Below are 17,171 nucleotides of genomic sequence, written 5' to 3'. Positions count from 1 at the left end.
CACACTGCACGTCCTGAGGAAAATGAACCAGAAGGAGCTTGCTGACATACTGGAGAAATGTAAGATCTGTCTGCCTCATGTTGAATGATGTTTTATAACATTTAAAAGCTGTAGCTAAAGTAGCTGTGAAACACAATGATATTGTAGCAGCCTTAACGCAACACCTTGTGACCTCATCAAGTAGCAGCAGGGATGTGTTGTGGTGATTAATTTAGAGAGAGAGAAGAGGAGAGACAGAGGACAGAGAGACAATTAGAGAGGGAAAGAGAGAGAGAGAGGAGGGAGGGACAACACTAATAATATCATCAATAATACCAATAATAACATAATGGAAACATTTATACAATCAGTTAAGAGAAGAAATTATTATAATTTAAACTTTATAACAGTCCTACAATACTGTAGGCATGAAAACAGACGTAATATTAATATCCTCTGTGGTATTTCTTCATTCAGATGAGCTTGCTGTGATTTGCCAACGTGAACTCAAATCTAATCTAAAGAAGAAGTTCCAATGTGTATTTGAGGGGATCGCTAAACAAGGAAACCCAACACTTCTCAATAAGATCTACACAGAGCTCTACATCACAGAGGGAGGAACAGGAGAGGTCAATAATGAACATGAGCTGAGACAGATTGAGACAACAACCAGGAAACAAGCAAGACCAGAGACTGCAATCAAATGTAACGACATCTTCAAACCCTTAACTGGACAAGACAAACTTATCAGAACTGTGCTGACAAAGGGAGTCGCTGGCATTGGAAAAACAGTCTCTGTCCAGAAGTTCATTCTGGACTGGGCTGAAGGAAAAGCAAATCAGGATGTCCAATTTGTGTTTTCATTCCCTTTCCGGGAGCTGAATTTGATGAAAGGGGACAAAAACACTTTGATTGAACTTCTCAATCACTTCTCAATGGAAACCAAACAATCAAGAATCTCCAACTACGGCAAGTACAAAGTTCTGTTCATCTTTGATGGTCTGGATGAGTGCCGACTGCCCCTAGACTTCCAGAAGAACAAGATCTGTTGTGACGTCACAGAGTCAACCTCAGTAGATGTTCTGCTGACAAATCTCATCAAGGGAAATCTGCTTCCCTCTGCTCTCCTCTGGATAACTACCCGACCTGCAGCAGCCAATAGGATCCCTTCAGGGTGTGTTGACCAGGTGACAGAGGTACGAGGGTTCAATGACCCACAGAAGGAGGAGTACTTCAGAAAGAGATTCAGTGATGAGGACCTGGCCAGCAGAATCATCTCACACATAAAGACATCAAGGAGCCTCCACATCATGTGCCACATTCCAGTCTTCTGTTGGATTTCTGCAACAGTCCTCGAACACATGCTGAAACATAAGAGAGAAGAGATGCCCAAGACTCTGACTGAGATGTACACACACCTTGTGGTGTTTCATACCAAACAGAAGGATGAAAAGTATCTTGGGGAAGAAGAGACAGGTCCACACTGGAATAAAGACAGCATTCTGTCACTGGGAAAACTGGCTTTTCAACAGCTTGTGAATGGCAATCTGATTTTCTATGAAGAAGACCTGAAAGAGGCTGGCATTGATGTCAATGAAGCCTCTGTGTACTCAGGATTGTGCACACAGATCTTTAAAGAGGAATGTGTTCTGTACCAAGACAAGGTGTACTTCTTTGTTCATCTGAGCATTCAGGAGTTTCTGGCTGCTGTGTATGTGTTCCTCTCATTCATCAACAACAATGAGAATCTCATGGACAAACAGCAAACAAAGTCCAGCATCTTTTCTCTGCTGTACAGAGACAAGTCTGAAGTTACTGTCTACAAGAGTGCTGTGGATAAAGCCTTACAAAGTGAGATGGGAAACCTGGACCTTTTCCTCCGCTTCCTTCTGGGACTCTCACTGGAGTCCAATCAGAAGCACTTACGAGGTCTACTGACAAAGACAAGAAGCAGCTCACAGAGCCATGAAGACACAGTGAACTACATCAAGGAGAAGATCAGGGAGAATCCCTCTCCAGAGAGGAGCATCAATCTGTTCCACTGTCTGAATGAACTGAATGACCATTCTCTAGTGGAGGAGATCCAAAGCTACCTGAGATCAGGAAGTCTCTCAGAACCCAACCTGTCACCTGCACAGTGGTCAGCTCTGGTCTTTGTGTTGCTGACTTCAGAAAAGGAGCTGGATGTGTTTGACCTGAAGAAATACTCCAGATCAGAGGAAGGTCTTCTGAGGCTGCTGCCAGTGGTCAAAGCCTCCAGAGCTGCTCTGTGAGTAAATAAAATGACATATAAAATCTAATCATCAGGAAGAAATATTATGTTTAGTGAAAAATATGTATTATAATATGTGTATAATATTATTTTGAATAACATATTGAATCAGATATTCAATCTAGTATAACAATAGGACCATACAATTCTAGGAGACGGAAGATGAATCTATATGTTGTTTGAGAGAATAAACCTAATGCATCTACCGCTGTCCTTCTATACTACTGGTGTTAAATTAACAGTGTGTTTGTGAAGTCATGATGATCTCTTTGCAGGCTGTCAGGCTGTGGAGTCACAGAGGAAGGCTGTGCTTCTCTGGTCTCAGCTCTGGAGTCAAACCCCTCACACCTGAGAGAGCTGGACCTGAGTAACAATGACCTGAAGGATTCAGGAGTGGAGCTGCTCTCTGCTGGACTGGAGGATCAACACTGCAGACTGAAGACTCTGAGGTCAGTATTCCTTTCGTTGGTCAACAAGTGGTAACTGTTCACCAGATCCACATGTGTTTACCAGACACACATAGTCCACACCATATGTGTTTGGACAGTGAAGCTTACAGTTTTAAATGTGGTGCTATGCTCCAGCATTTTGGATTTGAGATGTTTCATATTAGGTGACCTTACATAATGTCACCTTTTATTTGAGGGTATTTTCATGCATATCTGTTTTACCGTTTAGAAATTAAAGCACTTTCTGTACGTAGTTCTCCCATTTGAATAAGGCTTAATTATTTGGACAAATTCACTTATATTGTATTAAAGTAGTCATAAGTTTAGTAGTTGTACCATATTCCATGCCTGCAGTGATTACATCAAGCTTGTGATTCTACAAACTTGTTGAATTCATTTGCAGTTTGTCTTGGTTGTGTTTTGGATGATGTTTTTCCTAATAGAAACTGAATGGTTAATAACGTCCTGTCATTTTGGAGTCACTTCACTTGTATTGTCAGTAAGAATAGAATATGTTTCTGAACACTTCTACATTCATGTGGATGCTACCATGATTATGAATAATCATGAATGAATCGTGAATGATGATGAATGAGAAAGTTACAGAGGCACAAAGATCAGACCCTCTCTGTTATTGGTGTTATTCTGTATACTTCTGGCCCTTCTTTGGACACTGTGTTAACTAACCTCCAGACGAGCTTCAATGCCATACACCTCTCCTTCCGTGGCCTCCAACTGCTCTTAACTACAAGTAAAACTAAATGCATGCTCTTCAACCGATCGCTGCCTGCACCTGCCCGCCCGTCCAGCATCACTACTCTGGATGCTTCTGACTTAGAATATGTGGACACCTACAAATACCTAGGTGTCTGGTTAGACTGTAAACTCTCCTTCCAGACTCACTATAAGCATCTCCAATCCAAAGTTAAATCTAGAATTGGCTTCCTATTTCGCAACATAGCATCCTTCACTCATGCTGCCAAACATACCCTTATAAAACTGACCATCCTACCGATCCTCGACTTCGGCGATGTCATTTACAAAATAGCCTCCAATACCCTACTCAATACATTGAATGCAGTCTATCACAGTGCCATCCGTTTTGTCACCAAATCCCCATATACAGTACTACCCACCACTGCAACCTGTACGCTCTCGTTGTCTGGCCCTCGCTTCATACTCGTCGCCAAACCCACTGGCTCCAGGTCATCTACAAGACCCTGCTAGGTAAAGTCCCCCCTTATCTCCGCTCACTGGTCATCATAGCAGCACCCACCTGTAGCACGCGCTCCAGCAGGTATATCTCCCTGGTCACCCCCAAAGCCAATTCCTCCTTCGGCCGCCTCTTCTTCCAGTTCTCTGCTGCCAATGACTGGAACGAACTACAAAAATCTCTAAAACTGGAAACACTTATCTCCCTCACTAGCTTTAAGCACCAGCTGTCAGAGCAGCTCACAGATTACTGCACCTGTACATAGCCCATCTATAATTTAGCCCAACTACCTCTTCCCCTACTGTATTTATTTATTTAGCTCCTTTGCTCCCCATTATTTCTACTTTGCACTTTCTTCCACTGCATATCTACCATTCCAGTGTTTTACTTGCTATATTGTATTTACTTTGCCACCATGGCCTTTTTTTGCCTTTACCTCCCTTATTTCACTTCATTTGCTCACATTGTATATAGACTTATTTTTCTACTGTATTATTGACTGTATGTTTGTGTAATACCCTTGTTTGAACCAAGTATTGAGTATATTTGTTATAATTAATTGGTATTATATTTAAAAGATGATTGAATTGCTCCTAAACTGTAATGTTGTTAATGCATTATGCTTTTTGAAGAAATATTTATTTAATGTATAAGTGAATACATTTACATTTACATTTTAGTCATTTAGCAGACGCTCTTATCCAGAGCGACTTACAAATTGGTGCATTCACCTATAATATCCAGTGGAACAACCACTTTACAATAGTGCATCTAAATCTTTTAAGGGGGGGGTTAGAAGGATTACTTTATCCTATCCCAGGTATTCCTTGAAGAGGTGGGGTTTCAGGTGTCTCCGGAAGGTGGTGATTGACTCCGCTGTCCTGGCGTCGTGAGGGAGCTTGTTCCACCATTGGGGTGCCAGAGCAGCGAACAGTTTTGACTGGGCTGAGCGGGAACTGTGCTTCCTCAGAGGTAGGGAGGCGAGCAGGCCAGAGGTGGATGAACGGAGTGCCCTTGTTTGGGTGTAGGGCCTGATCAGAGCCTGAAGGTACGGAGGTGCCGTTCCCCTCACAGCTCCGTAGGCAAGCACCATGGTCTTGTAGCGGATGCGAGCTTCGACTGGAAGCCAGTGGAGAGAGCGGAGGAGCGGGGTGACGTGAGAGAACTTGGGAAGGTTGAACACCAGACGGGCTGCGGCGTTCTGGATGAGTTGTAGGGGTTTAATGGCACAGGCAGGGAGCCCAGCCAACAGCGAGTTGCAGTAATCCAGACGGGAGATGACAAGTGCCTGGATTAGGACCTGCGCCGCTTCCTGTGTGAGGCAGGGTCGTACTCTGCGAATGTTGTAGAGCATGAACCTACAGGATCGGGTCACCGCCTTGATGTTGGTGGAGAACGACAGGGTGTTGTCCAGGGTCACGCCAAGGCTCTTAGCACTCTGGGAGGAGGACACAAGGGAGTTGTCAACCGTGATGGCGAGATCATGGAACGGGCAGTCCTTCCCCGGGAGGAAGAGCAGCTCCGTCTTGCCGAGGTTCAGCTTGAGGTGGTGATCCGTCATCCACACTGATATGTCTGCCAGACATGCAGAGATGCGATTCGCCACCTGGTTGTCAGAAGGGGGAAAGGAGAAGATGAATTGTGTGTCATCTGCATAGCAATGATATGAGAGACCATGTGAGGATATGACAGAGCCAAGTGACTTGGTTTATAGCGAGAATAGGAGTGGGCCAAGAACAGAGCCCTGGGGGACACCAGTGGTGAGAGCACGTGGTGCGGAGACAGATTCTCGCCACGCCACCTGGTAGGAGCGACCTGTCAGGTAGGACGCAATCCAAGCGTGCGCGGTGCCGGAGATGCCCAGCTCGGAGAGGGTGGAGAGGAGGATCTGATGGTTCACGGTATCAAAGGCAGCAGATAGGTCTAGAAGGATGAGAGCAGAGGAGAGAGAGTTAGCTTTAGCAGTGCGGAGAGCCTCCGTGACACAGAGAAGAGCAGTCTCAGTTGAATGCCCAGTCTTGAAACCTGACTGATTAAGATCAAGAAGGTCATTCTGAGAGAGATAGCAAGAGAGCTGGCCAAGCACGGCGCGTTCAAGAGTTTTGGAGAGAAAGGAAAAAAGGGATACTGGCCTGTAGTTGTTGACATCGGAGGGATCGAGTGTAGGTTTTTTCAGAAGGGGTGCAACTCTCGCTCTCTTGAAGACGGAAGGGACGTAGCCAGCGGTCAAGGATGCGTTGATGAGCGAGGTGAGGTAGGGGAGAAGGTCTCCGGAAATGGTCTGGAGAAGAGAGGAGGGGATAGGGTCAAGTGGGCAGGTTGTTGGGCGGCCGGCCGTCACAAGACGCGAGATTTCATCTGGAGAGAGAGGGGAGAAAGAGGTCAAAGCACAGGGTAGGGCAGTGTGAGCAGGACCAGCAGTGTCGTTTGACTTAGCAAACGAGGATCGGATGTCGTCAACCTTCTTTTCAAAATGGTTGACGAAGTCATCCGCAGAGAGGGAGGAGGGGGGGGGGGGAGGGGGAGGAGGATTCAGGAGGGAGGAGAAGGTAGCAAAGAGCTTCCTAGGGTTAGAGGCAGATGCTTGGAGTTTAGAGTGGTAGAAAGTGGCTTTAGCAGCAGAGACAGAAGAGGAAAATGTAGAGAGGAGGGAGTGAAAGGATGCCAGGTCCGCAGGGAGGCGAGTTTTCCTCCATTTCCGCTCGGCTGCCCGGAGCCCTGTTCTGTGAGCTCGCAGTGAGTCGTCGAGCCACGGAGCAGGAGGGGAGGACCGAGCCGGCCTGGAGGATAGGGGACAGAGGAAATCAAAGGATGCAGAGAGGGAGGAGAGGAGGGTTGAGGAGGCAGAATCAGGAGATAGGTTGGAGAAGGTTTGAGCAGAGGGAAGAGATGATAGGATGGAAGAGGAGAGAGTAGCGGGAGAGAGAGAGCGAAGGTTGGGACGGCGCAATACCATCCGAGTAGGGGGAGAGTGAGAAGTGTTGGATGAGAGCGAGAGGGAAAAGGATACAAGGTAGTGGTCGGAGACTTGGAGGGGAGTTGCAATGAGATTAGTGGAAGAACAGCATCTAGTAAAGATGAGGTCAAGCGTATTGCCTGCCTTGTGAGTAGGGGGGGAAGGTGAGAGGGTGAGGTCGAAAGAGGAGAGGAGTGGAAAGAAGGAGGCAGAGAGGAATGAGTCGAAGGTAGACGTGGGGAGGTTAAAGTCACCCAGAACTGTGAGAGGTGAGCCATCCTCAGGAAAGGAACTTATCAAGGCGTCAAGCTCATTGATGAACTCTCCAAGGGAACCTGGAGGGCGATAAATGATAAGGATGTTAAGCTTGAAAGGGCTGGTAACTGTGACAGCATGGAATTCAAATGAGGAGATAGACAGATGGGTCAGGGGAGAAAGAGAGAATGTCCACTTGGGAGAGATGAGGATTCCAGTGCCACCACCCCGCTGGCTCGATGCTCTAGGGGTATGCGAGAACACGTAGTCAGACGAGGAGAGAGCAGTAGGAGTAGCAGTGTTATCTGTGGTGATCCATGTTTCCGTCAGCGCCAGGAAGTCTAGGGACTGGAGGGTAGCATAGGCTGAGATGAACTCAGCCTTGTTGGCCGCAGACCGGCAGTTCCAGAGGCTGCCGGAGACCTGGAACTCCACGTGGGTCGTGCGCGCTGGGACCACCAGGTTAGAGCGGCAGCGGCCACGCGGTGTGGAGCGTTTGTATGGCCTGTGCAGAGGAGAGAGAACAGGGATAGGCAGACACATAGTAGACAAGCTACAGAAGAGGCTACGCTAATGCAAATGAGATTGGAGTGACAAGTGGACTACACGTCTCGAATGTTCAGGAAGTTAAGCTTACGTTGCAAAAATGTTATTGACTAAAATGATACAGTACTGCTGGCTGGTGGAGTAGGCTAGCTAGCAGTGGCTGCGTTGTTGACTTTGAACGTGTAGCTGGCTAGGTAACCTCGGTAGTTTCAGTACTACACCTTGTCATGATACAAAGCAACTTTGTAGCTAGCTAGCTAACATAACACTAATCAAGACGTTCCTTGTAGTGTATTTAGTTTCAACAATGCTGCTCGTCGGTAATAGTTGGCTAGGTTAGGAAAAATGGCGTCGCGGGGGACGGAAATAGCTGGCTAGCTAACCTCGATGGCTGGCTAGCTAACAATTATCAATTAACAATTATCAAGCTATGACAAAGACAACTAGGTAGCTAGCTAGGTAACACTGCACTAGTCAAATCGTTCCGTTGTGAAGTATTAGTAACTACAGCGCTGCTAGTCGGTAACGGATGGCTATCTGGCAGTGGGTTAATGATGACTAGGTGTGTTGAGTAAGTCTGGCGCCGCGTCGCGGCTGGCTAGCACACCTCCATAATACTCAAACTCAAACTACACAATTATCTTAGATACAGAGACAGCACAGACAACTATGTAGCTGGCTAACTAACACTAACACCACACTAATCAAGTCGTTGCGTTGTAATGTAATAGTTTCTGCGGTGCTGCTAGTCGGTAGAAGTTGGCCAGCTAACAGTGATGACTAGCTAGTTAGCAGCTAGCAGTGTTGACTACGTTAGGAGGACGAAGATAGCTAGCCTCGATAATTACTCAGTTACTCTAAACTACACAATTATCTTTGATACAAAGACGGCTATGTAGCTAGCTAAGAAGAATTGCTCAGATCAAACAAATCAAGCCGTTGTAATGTAGCGAAGTGGAATATTACCTGTGGAGCGAAGCGTGGTGCGACTGCTCGCTCCAAACCGGAAGTTGATGAATAGTTTGTTTTACTTTGAAGTTTACGTTTTGACCAATAAGGTCGCTTGTTAAGTTGTGGCCAATGGGAGTTGACCTGGTTAACGGGAGGGAAAAAGACGTTGATGAAAGGATGGACGTTTTACCTCAGGACGGTTGGTGAAGAAAAATTATAAAAGAAGACGACAGAACTACAACAAAACCCATAGCTACTAAGACATGAAGGGAAATACATGTTTTATTTAATAAAAGAGTTGTTATAATTTTGTTAAAACTTAGTAAAGACTGAAGCTACCGTCTCGTCGTGGAGGTATTAGCCAGCCTAGAGGTTAGCCTAGCATCGTGTGACACCGGGAGATAATTGCTTGGGAAGCTTAACGAGTTCGTGTTGCCATGGGGATATCGGTTACTAAGGAGTACTGTCTGCATGGGTAGCTGTGCTGCCTTGGACTTTGTGAGGAAACCTGCATGGAACTGCCATACTTCGCTGAGGGAATATCTACCAAGTCGTGAGTAACCACAATGTGAGGTGCTTAATTTGGACACGGGTTGTGCACGACTCATTGGGGTTTATTATTATTATTTTTTTCTTTTGATGTTGTGTCTGAACATGTATTTGTGTTTGAAAATGTTTTAATACACATATGGAACATTATGTATGTTGCCTTGGTGGAGTCATTAATTGTTTTAATTTAATGCATGGGATGGTTTATCCTGATTCAATAACAGAAACCTATAATCATTTCATCTGAAGTTAATACCCTATTGTCATAACCCTAGATAGTTTACAATAGGAATTCTTATTGGAGATGTCCTTCTCACCTAACATCCCATGCTGCTGAGATACTCTACATATGTTAATATTGTCAGAGTCATATTCAAGCCTGGTGAGAGGGTTACATTTGTTTAACTCCATGTGTTACTCTGTGTTGTTATATGTGTCGAACTGCTTTGCTTTAACTTGGCCAGGTCGTAATTGTAAATGAGAACTTGTTCTCAACTTGCCTACCTGGTTAAATAAAGGTGCAATAAATAAATAAATTGGTAATGATGAGAGGTTAGCATGTTTTGTTGTAGCCTCTGCTATTGGTAATGGTGAGAGGTTAGCATGTTTTGTTGTAGCCTCTGTTATTGGTAATGATGAGAGGTTAGCATGTTTTGTTGTAGCCTCTGTTATTGGTAATGTTGAGAGGTTAGCATGTTTTGTTGTATCCTCTGTTATTGGTAATGGTGAGAGGTTAGCTGTTTTGTTGTATCCTCTGTTATTGGTAATGGTGAGAGGTTAGCATGTTTTGTTGTAGCCTCTGTTATTGGTAATGGTGAGAGGTTAGCATGTTTTGTTGTAGCCTCTGTTATTGGTAATGGTGAGAGGTTAGCATGTTTTGTTGTAGCCTCTGTTATTGGTAATGGTGAGAGGTTAGCATGTTTTGTTGTAGCCTCTGTTATTGGTAATGGTGAGAGGTTAGCATGTTTTGTTGTATCCTCTGTTATTGGTAATGGTGAGAGGTTAGCATGTTTTGTTGTATCCTCTCTTATTGGTAATGGTGAGAGGTTAGCATGTTTTGTTGTAGCCTCTGTTATTGGTAATGGTGAGAGGTTAGCATGTTTTGTTGTAGCCTCTGTTATTGGTAATGGTGAGAGGTTAGCATGTTTTGTTGTAGTCTCTGTATTGGTAATGGTGAGAGGTTAGCATGTTTTGTTGTAGCCTATGTTATTGGTAATGGTGAGAGGTTAGCATGTTTAGTTGTAGCCTCTGTTATTGGTAATGGTGAGAGGTTAGCATGTTTTGTTGTATCCTCTGTTATTGGTAATGGTGAGAGGTTAGCATGTTTTGTTGTAGCCTCTGTTATTGGTAATGGTGAGAGGTTAGCATGTTTTGTTGTATCCTCTGTTATTGGTAATGGTGAGAGGTTAGCATGTTTTGTTGTAGCCACTGTTATTGGTAATGGTGAGAGGTTAGCATGTTTTGTTGTAGCCTCTGTTATTGGTAATGGTGAGAGGTTAGCATGTTTTGTTGTAGCCTCTGTTATTGGTAATGGTGAGAGGTTAGCATGTTTTGTTGTAGCCTCTGTTATTGGTAATGGTGAGAGGTTAGCATGTTTTGTTGTAGCCTCTGTTATTGGTAATGGTGAGAGGTTAGCATGTTTTGTTGTAGACTCTGTTATTGGTAATGGTGAGAGGTTAGCATGTTTTGTTGTAGCCTCTGTAACTCTCTCACTCATTATTATTCATGATCTTTCTCAATCATGGCAGTCCCAGGGTTGATGTAGTCATTGCAGTCAAAGAATATGGGACCAAATACTAAACTTTTGACTAATTTAATACACTATGAGTGAATTGGTCAGAAAACATATGACTTCTTTAAATAGGGGGACTAGATGCATAAAGTGCTTTCATTTTTCTAAATGGTGAATCAGATATGTATGAAAATATCCTCAAATAAAAGGTGACATTATATACTGTCACCTCATATGAAACATTTGATCTGAAATCCAAAATGTTGGAGTATAGAGCCACATTTAAAATGTTATCTTCACTGTCAAAATAGATATGGTGTGGACTGTATACTCAATACAATCTAAATCTGATACCTCACTGTCTGTCTTTTGACTGATACTGCTTTTAAACTGGTCTGGTCAGTCTACTCAAATATTTGTACTATACATGTTTCTATCTGCAGGCAAAACTTTGATAATTTGTAATTTATAATATGATACTTTAATGTATGAGTAGATATGGCAGGTTTCAGGACACTGATGTATCTGAATATTTTGAAGAAATATACTGCCACTATTTTCACCACCAAAGAATAGCAGTGTGATTTTAATATGATTTGACTCTTTGCAGGCTGTCAGGCTGTCTAGTCACAGAGGAAGGCTGTGCTCCTCTGGTCTCAGCTCTGTGGTCAAACCCAACACATTATTTGTAAACGGGTAACAGCGTAAACAGAGAAAGCTAAGCGTGTCATTTTAATACAAAATGTCTGTCATTGTATTTCTTCTGTGTTGGCAGACTCACTGGCTGTAAACTCACAGACACATCCTGTAAAGTGTTGGCCTCAGTTCTCAGTTCAAACCCCTCACACCTGAGAGAGCTGGACCTGAGTAACAATGACCTGAAGGATTCAGGAGTGGAGCTGCTCTCTGCTGGACTGGAGAATCCCCACTGCAGACTGGAGACTCTGAGGTTAGTATTCCTGTAGTTGGTCAACAAGTGTTTCGTTGTACCCTCTGTTATTGGTAATGGTGAGAGGTTAGCATGTTTTGTTGTATCCTCTGTTATTGGTAATGGTGAGAGGTTAGCATGTTTTGTTGTAGTCTCTGTATTGGTAATGGTGAGAGGTTAGCATGTTTTGTTGTAGTCTCTGTTATTGGTAATGGTGAGAGGTTAGCATGTTTTGTTGTACCCTCTGTTATTGGTAATGGTGAGAGGTTAGCTTGTTTTGTTGTAGCCTCTGTTATTGGTAATGGTGAGAGGTTAGCTTGTTTTGTTGTAGCCTCTGTTATTGGTAATGGTGAGAGGTTAGAATGTGTTGTTGTAGCCTCTGTTATTGCTAATGGTGAGAGGTTAGCATGTTTTGTTGTAGCCTCTGTTATTGGTAATGGTGAGAGGTTAGCATGTTTTGTTGTATCCTCTGTTATTGGTAATGGTGAGAGGTTAGCATGTTTTGTTGTAGCCTCTGTTATTGGTAATGGTGAGAGGTTAGCATGTTTTGTTGTAGCCTCTATTGGTAATGGTGAGAGGTTAGCATGTTTTGTTGAATCCTCTGTTATTGGTAATGGTGAGAGATTAGCATGTTTTGTTGTAGCCTCTGTTATTGGTAATGGTGAGAGGTTAGCATGTTTTGTTGTATCCTCTGTTATTGGTAATGGTGAGAGGTTAGCATGTTTTGTTGTAGCCTCTGTTATTGGTAATGGTGAGAGGTTAGCATGTTTTGTTGTAGTCTCTGTATTGGTAATGGTGAGAGGTTAGCATGTTTTGTTGTAGCCTATGTTATTGGTAATGGTGAGAGGTTAGCATGTTTAGTTGTAGCCTCTGTTATTGGTAATGGTGAGAGGTTAGCATGTTTTGTTGTATCCTCTGTTATTGGTAATGGTGAGAGGTTAGCATGTTTTGTTGTAGCCTCTGTTATTGGTAATGGTGAGAGGTTAGCATGTTTTGTTGTATCCTCTGTTATTGGTAATGGTGAGAGGTTAGCATGTTTTGTTGTAGCCTCTGTTATTGGTAATGGTGAGAGGTTAGCATGTTTTGTTGTAGCCTCTGTTATTGGTAATGGTGAGAGGTTAGCATGTTTTGTTGTAGCCTCTGTTATTGGTAATGGTGAGAGGTTAGCATGTTTAGTTGTAGCCTCTGTTATTGGTAATGGTGAGAGGTTAGCTTGTTTTGTTGTAGCCTCTGTTATTGGTAATGGTGAGAGGTTAGCATGTGTTGTTGTAGCCTCTGTTATTGGTAATGGTGAGAGGTTAGCATGTTTTGTTGTAGCCTCTGTTATTGGTAATGGTGAGAGGTTAGCATGTTTTGTTGTATCCTCTGTTATTGGTAATGGTGAGAGGTTAGCATGTTTTGTTGTAGCCTCTGTTATTGGTAATGGTGAGAGGTTAGCATGTTTTGTTGTAGCCTCTGTTATTGGTAATGGTGAGAGGTTAGCATGATGTAGTCGTTGCAGTCAAAGAATATGGGACCAAACACTAAACTTTTGACTAATTTAATACACTATGAGTGAATTGGTCAGGAAACATATGACTTCTTTAACCTCTCTAGGCCAGGTGGCACCAAATCGTCCCACCTACGTAACAGCCAGTGTAATCCTGTGGCGCGTTATTCAAAAACCTCAAAAATGCAAAAACTTCAATTTCTCAAACATATGACTATTTTACACCATTTTAAAGACAAGACTCTCGTTAATCTAACCACACTGTCCGATTTCAAAAAGGCTTTACAACGAAAGCAAAACATTAGATTATGTCAGCAGAGTACCCAGCCAGAAATAATCAGACACCCATTTTTCAAGCTAGCATATAATGTCACATAAACCCAAACCACAGCTAAATGCAGCACTAACCTTTGATGATCTTCATCAGATGACAAACCTAGGACATTATGTTATACAATACATGCATGTTTTGTTCAATCAAGTTCATATTTATATCAAAAAACAGCTTTTTACATTAGCATGTGACTAGCATGTGACTAGCATTCCCACCGAACACTGCCGGTGAATTTACTAAATTACTCACGATAAACGTTCACAAAAAGCACAACAATTATTTTAAGAATTATAGATACACAACTCCTCTATGCACTCGATATGTCCAATTTTAAAATAGCTTTTCGGTGAAAGCACATTTTGCAATATTCTCAGTAGATAGCCCGGCATCACAGGGCTAGCTATTTAGACACCCAGCAAGTTTAGCACTCACCAAAGACAGATTTACTATAAGAAAAATGTTATTACCTTTGCTGTCTTCGTCAGAATGCACTCCCAGGACTTCTACTTCAATAACAAATGTTGGTTTGGTTCAAAATAATCCATAGTTATATCCAAACAGCGGCGTTTTGTTCGTGCGTTCAAGACACTATCCGAAAGGGTAAAGAAGGGTGACGAGCATGGCGCAATTCGTGACAAAAAAATTCTAAATATTCCATTACCGTACTTCGAAGCATGTCAACCGCTGTTTAAAATCAATTTTTTATGCCATTTTTCTCATAAGAAAGCGATAATATTCCGACCGGGAATCTGCGTTTAGATAAAAAGAAGAAAGAAAATAAAGCATGGGGTCGACTCGGGCACGCGCCTAAGCCCATTGTCCTCTGATCGGCCATTTGCCAAAAGCGATAATGTGTTTCAGCCAGAGGCTGCATCGATATCGTTCAGCTTTTTCCCAGGCTCTGAGAGCGTATGGGAGCCGTAGGAAGTGTCACGTTAGAGCAAAGATCCTCAGTCTTCAATAAAAAGAGCCAAGATGAAACACAACTTGTCAGACAGGCCACTTCCTGCATGGAATCTTCTCAGGTTTTGGCCTGCCATTTGAGTTCTGTTATACACAGACACCATTCAAACAGTTTTAGAAACTTTAGGGTGTTTTCTATCCAAAGCCAATAATTATATGCATATTCTAGTTACTGGGCAGGAGTAGTAACCAGATTAAATCGGGTACGTTTTTATCCGGCCGTGTCAATACTGCCCCATAGCCCTAACAGGTATAGGGGGACTAGATAGATAAAGTGCTTTTATTTTTCTAAATGGTGAAACAGATATGTATGAAAATATCCTCATATAAAAGGTGACATTATATACTGTCACCTCATATGAAACATTTGATCTGAAATCCAAAATGTTGGAGTTTAGAGCCACATTTAACCTCTATGGGCAAGCGTCCCACCCCTGGTACACCCTATCAACAACAGGTGAAATATCAAGAGCGCCAAATTTGAAAACAATTAAATGTCATAATTCAAATTTCTCAAACATACAACTATCTTACACCCTTTGAAAGATAAACATCTCCTTAATCTAACCACGTTGTCCGATTTCAAAAAGGCTTTACGGCGAAAGCATAAAGTTAAATTATGTTAGGAGAGTACATTGAAAATAGCTGTGTGTAATGTTTTGTCACTTCAAAGACAGGCGTCACCAAAAGCAGAAAACCAGCTAAAATTATGCACTAACGTTTGACAATCTCCATCAGATGACACTCCTAGGACATTATGTTAGACAATACATGCATTTTTTGTTCTATCATGTTCATATTTATATCCAAAAACAGCGTTTTACTATGGCGTTGATGTTGAGGAAATCTTTTCCCTCCAATAACCGCCAGTCAATCAGCACAACAAATTAAATAATTACTATTCGAAAACATTGGTAAAATATTATATTGTCATTCAAAGAATTATAGATTTACATCTCTTGAACGCAACCGGATTGCCAGATTTAAAAATAACCTTACTGGGAAATCACACTTTGCAATAATCTGAGCACTGCGCCCAGAAAAATACGCTTTGCGATACAGACTAACCGCCATGTTGGAGAGATCTAAAATCGAAAATACTATGTAAATAATCCATTACCTTTGATTCTCTTCATCAGATGTCACTTCCAGGAATCCCAGGTCCATAACAAATGTAGTTTTGTTCGAACAAGCTCATTATTTATGTCCAAAAAGCTCCGTGTCGTTAGCACATGAACTAAGCCCGCTGGACTTGTCTTCATGAAAGACGTGAAAAAAAATATTTACGTTCGTTCAAACATGTCAAACGTTGTATAGCATAAATCATTAGTGCCTTTTTCAACCAGAACATGAATAAAATTGAAGGCGGACGAATGCATTCTCTTTTAAAACGTATTGGAACGAGGGTACCCAACATGAACTCGCGCGCCAGAGTCTAATCGGCCATCACCGTTCCAAGGCTCTTGTTCGGTCAGATCTCACAGTAAAAGACTCAAAACACTTTGTAAAGGCTGGTGACATCTAGTGGAAGCAATAGGAAGTGCCAAAAGATTAATAAGCCCCTGTGTGTTTCAATGGCATAGGCTTAAAGGTAATTCAACACATCAGGTATCCACTTCCTGTCAGAATTTGTCTCAGGGTTTTGACTGCCATATGAGTTCTGTTATACTTACAGACACCATTCAAACAGTTTATAAAAATTCAGAGTGTTTTCTATCCAAACCTGAACAATAATATGCATATTCTAGCTTCTGAGTTGGTGTAGGAGGCAGTTAAAAATGGGCACATATTTTTTTCAAAATTCTCAATACTGGCCCCTATCCCCAATTAAAATGTTATCTTCACTGTCAAAATAGATATGGTGTGGACTGTATACTCAATACAATCTAAATCTGATACCTCACTGTCTGTCTTTTGACTGATACTGCTTTTAAACTGGTCTGGTCAGTCTACTCAAATGTTTGTACTATACATGTTTCTATCTGCAGGCAAAACGTTGATCATTTGTAATTTATAATATGATACATTAATTTCTGAATAGATATGGCAGGTTTCAGGACACTGATGAATCTGAATATGTTGAAGAAATATACTGCCACTATTTTCACCACCAAAGAATAGCAGTTTGATTTTAATATGATTTGACTCTTTGCAGGCTGTCAGGCTGTCTAGTCACAGAGGAAGGCTGTGCTTCTCTGGTCTCAGCTCTGAGGTCAAACCCCTCACACCTGAGAGAGCTGGACCTGAGCTACAATCACCCAGGAGACTCAGGAGTCAGACTGCTCTCTGCTGGACTGGAGGATCCACACTGCAGACTGGAGAAACTCAAGTATGTAGAGGGTTTATGTCAATGTTCATATCAGACATGTTTGACTTTTCAGGCTAGTTAAGACAAACATTCTGACCACCACTTGGACAAAGTTGTGTGTGTGTGTGTGTATTTGTCCTGTGTGTGTGTGTGTGTATTTGTCCTGTGTGTGTGTGTGTGTATTTGTCCTGTGTGTGTGTGTGTGTGTGTGTGTGTGTGTGTGTGTGTGTGTGTGTGTGTGTGTGTG

The 17,171-nt window shown here is 42.6% G+C and overlaps 1 protein-coding gene across 1 annotated transcript in view; it reads left to right on the top strand.

Moving 5' to 3' along the window:
• Window positions 1-407: 407 nt before the first annotated feature.
• LOC145877138 (NLR family CARD domain-containing protein 3-like) overlaps window positions 408-17,171 on the top strand; it is a 28,597-nt gene continuing 11,833 nt past the window's right edge. Inside the window, exons 1-2 of the mRNA XM_082972430.1 lie at window positions 408-2,243; window positions 16,776-16,945. Of these exons, the coding sequence (XP_082828556.1) occupies window positions 408-2,243; window positions 16,776-16,945 (2,006 nt within the window). The remainder of the gene's footprint in view (window positions 2,244-16,775; window positions 16,946-17,171) is intronic.

The sequence above is a fragment of the Salmo salar genome, unplaced genomic scaffold (genome assembly GCF_965601325.2).
Source record: "Salmo salar unplaced genomic scaffold, fSalSal1 ptg000691l, whole genome shotgun sequence".
NCBI lineage: Eukaryota > Metazoa > Chordata > Actinopteri > Salmoniformes > Salmonidae > Salmo > Salmo salar.
Note: the sequence above shows the minus strand (reverse complement) of the source record. Positions and strands in the feature narration are given on the sequence as shown.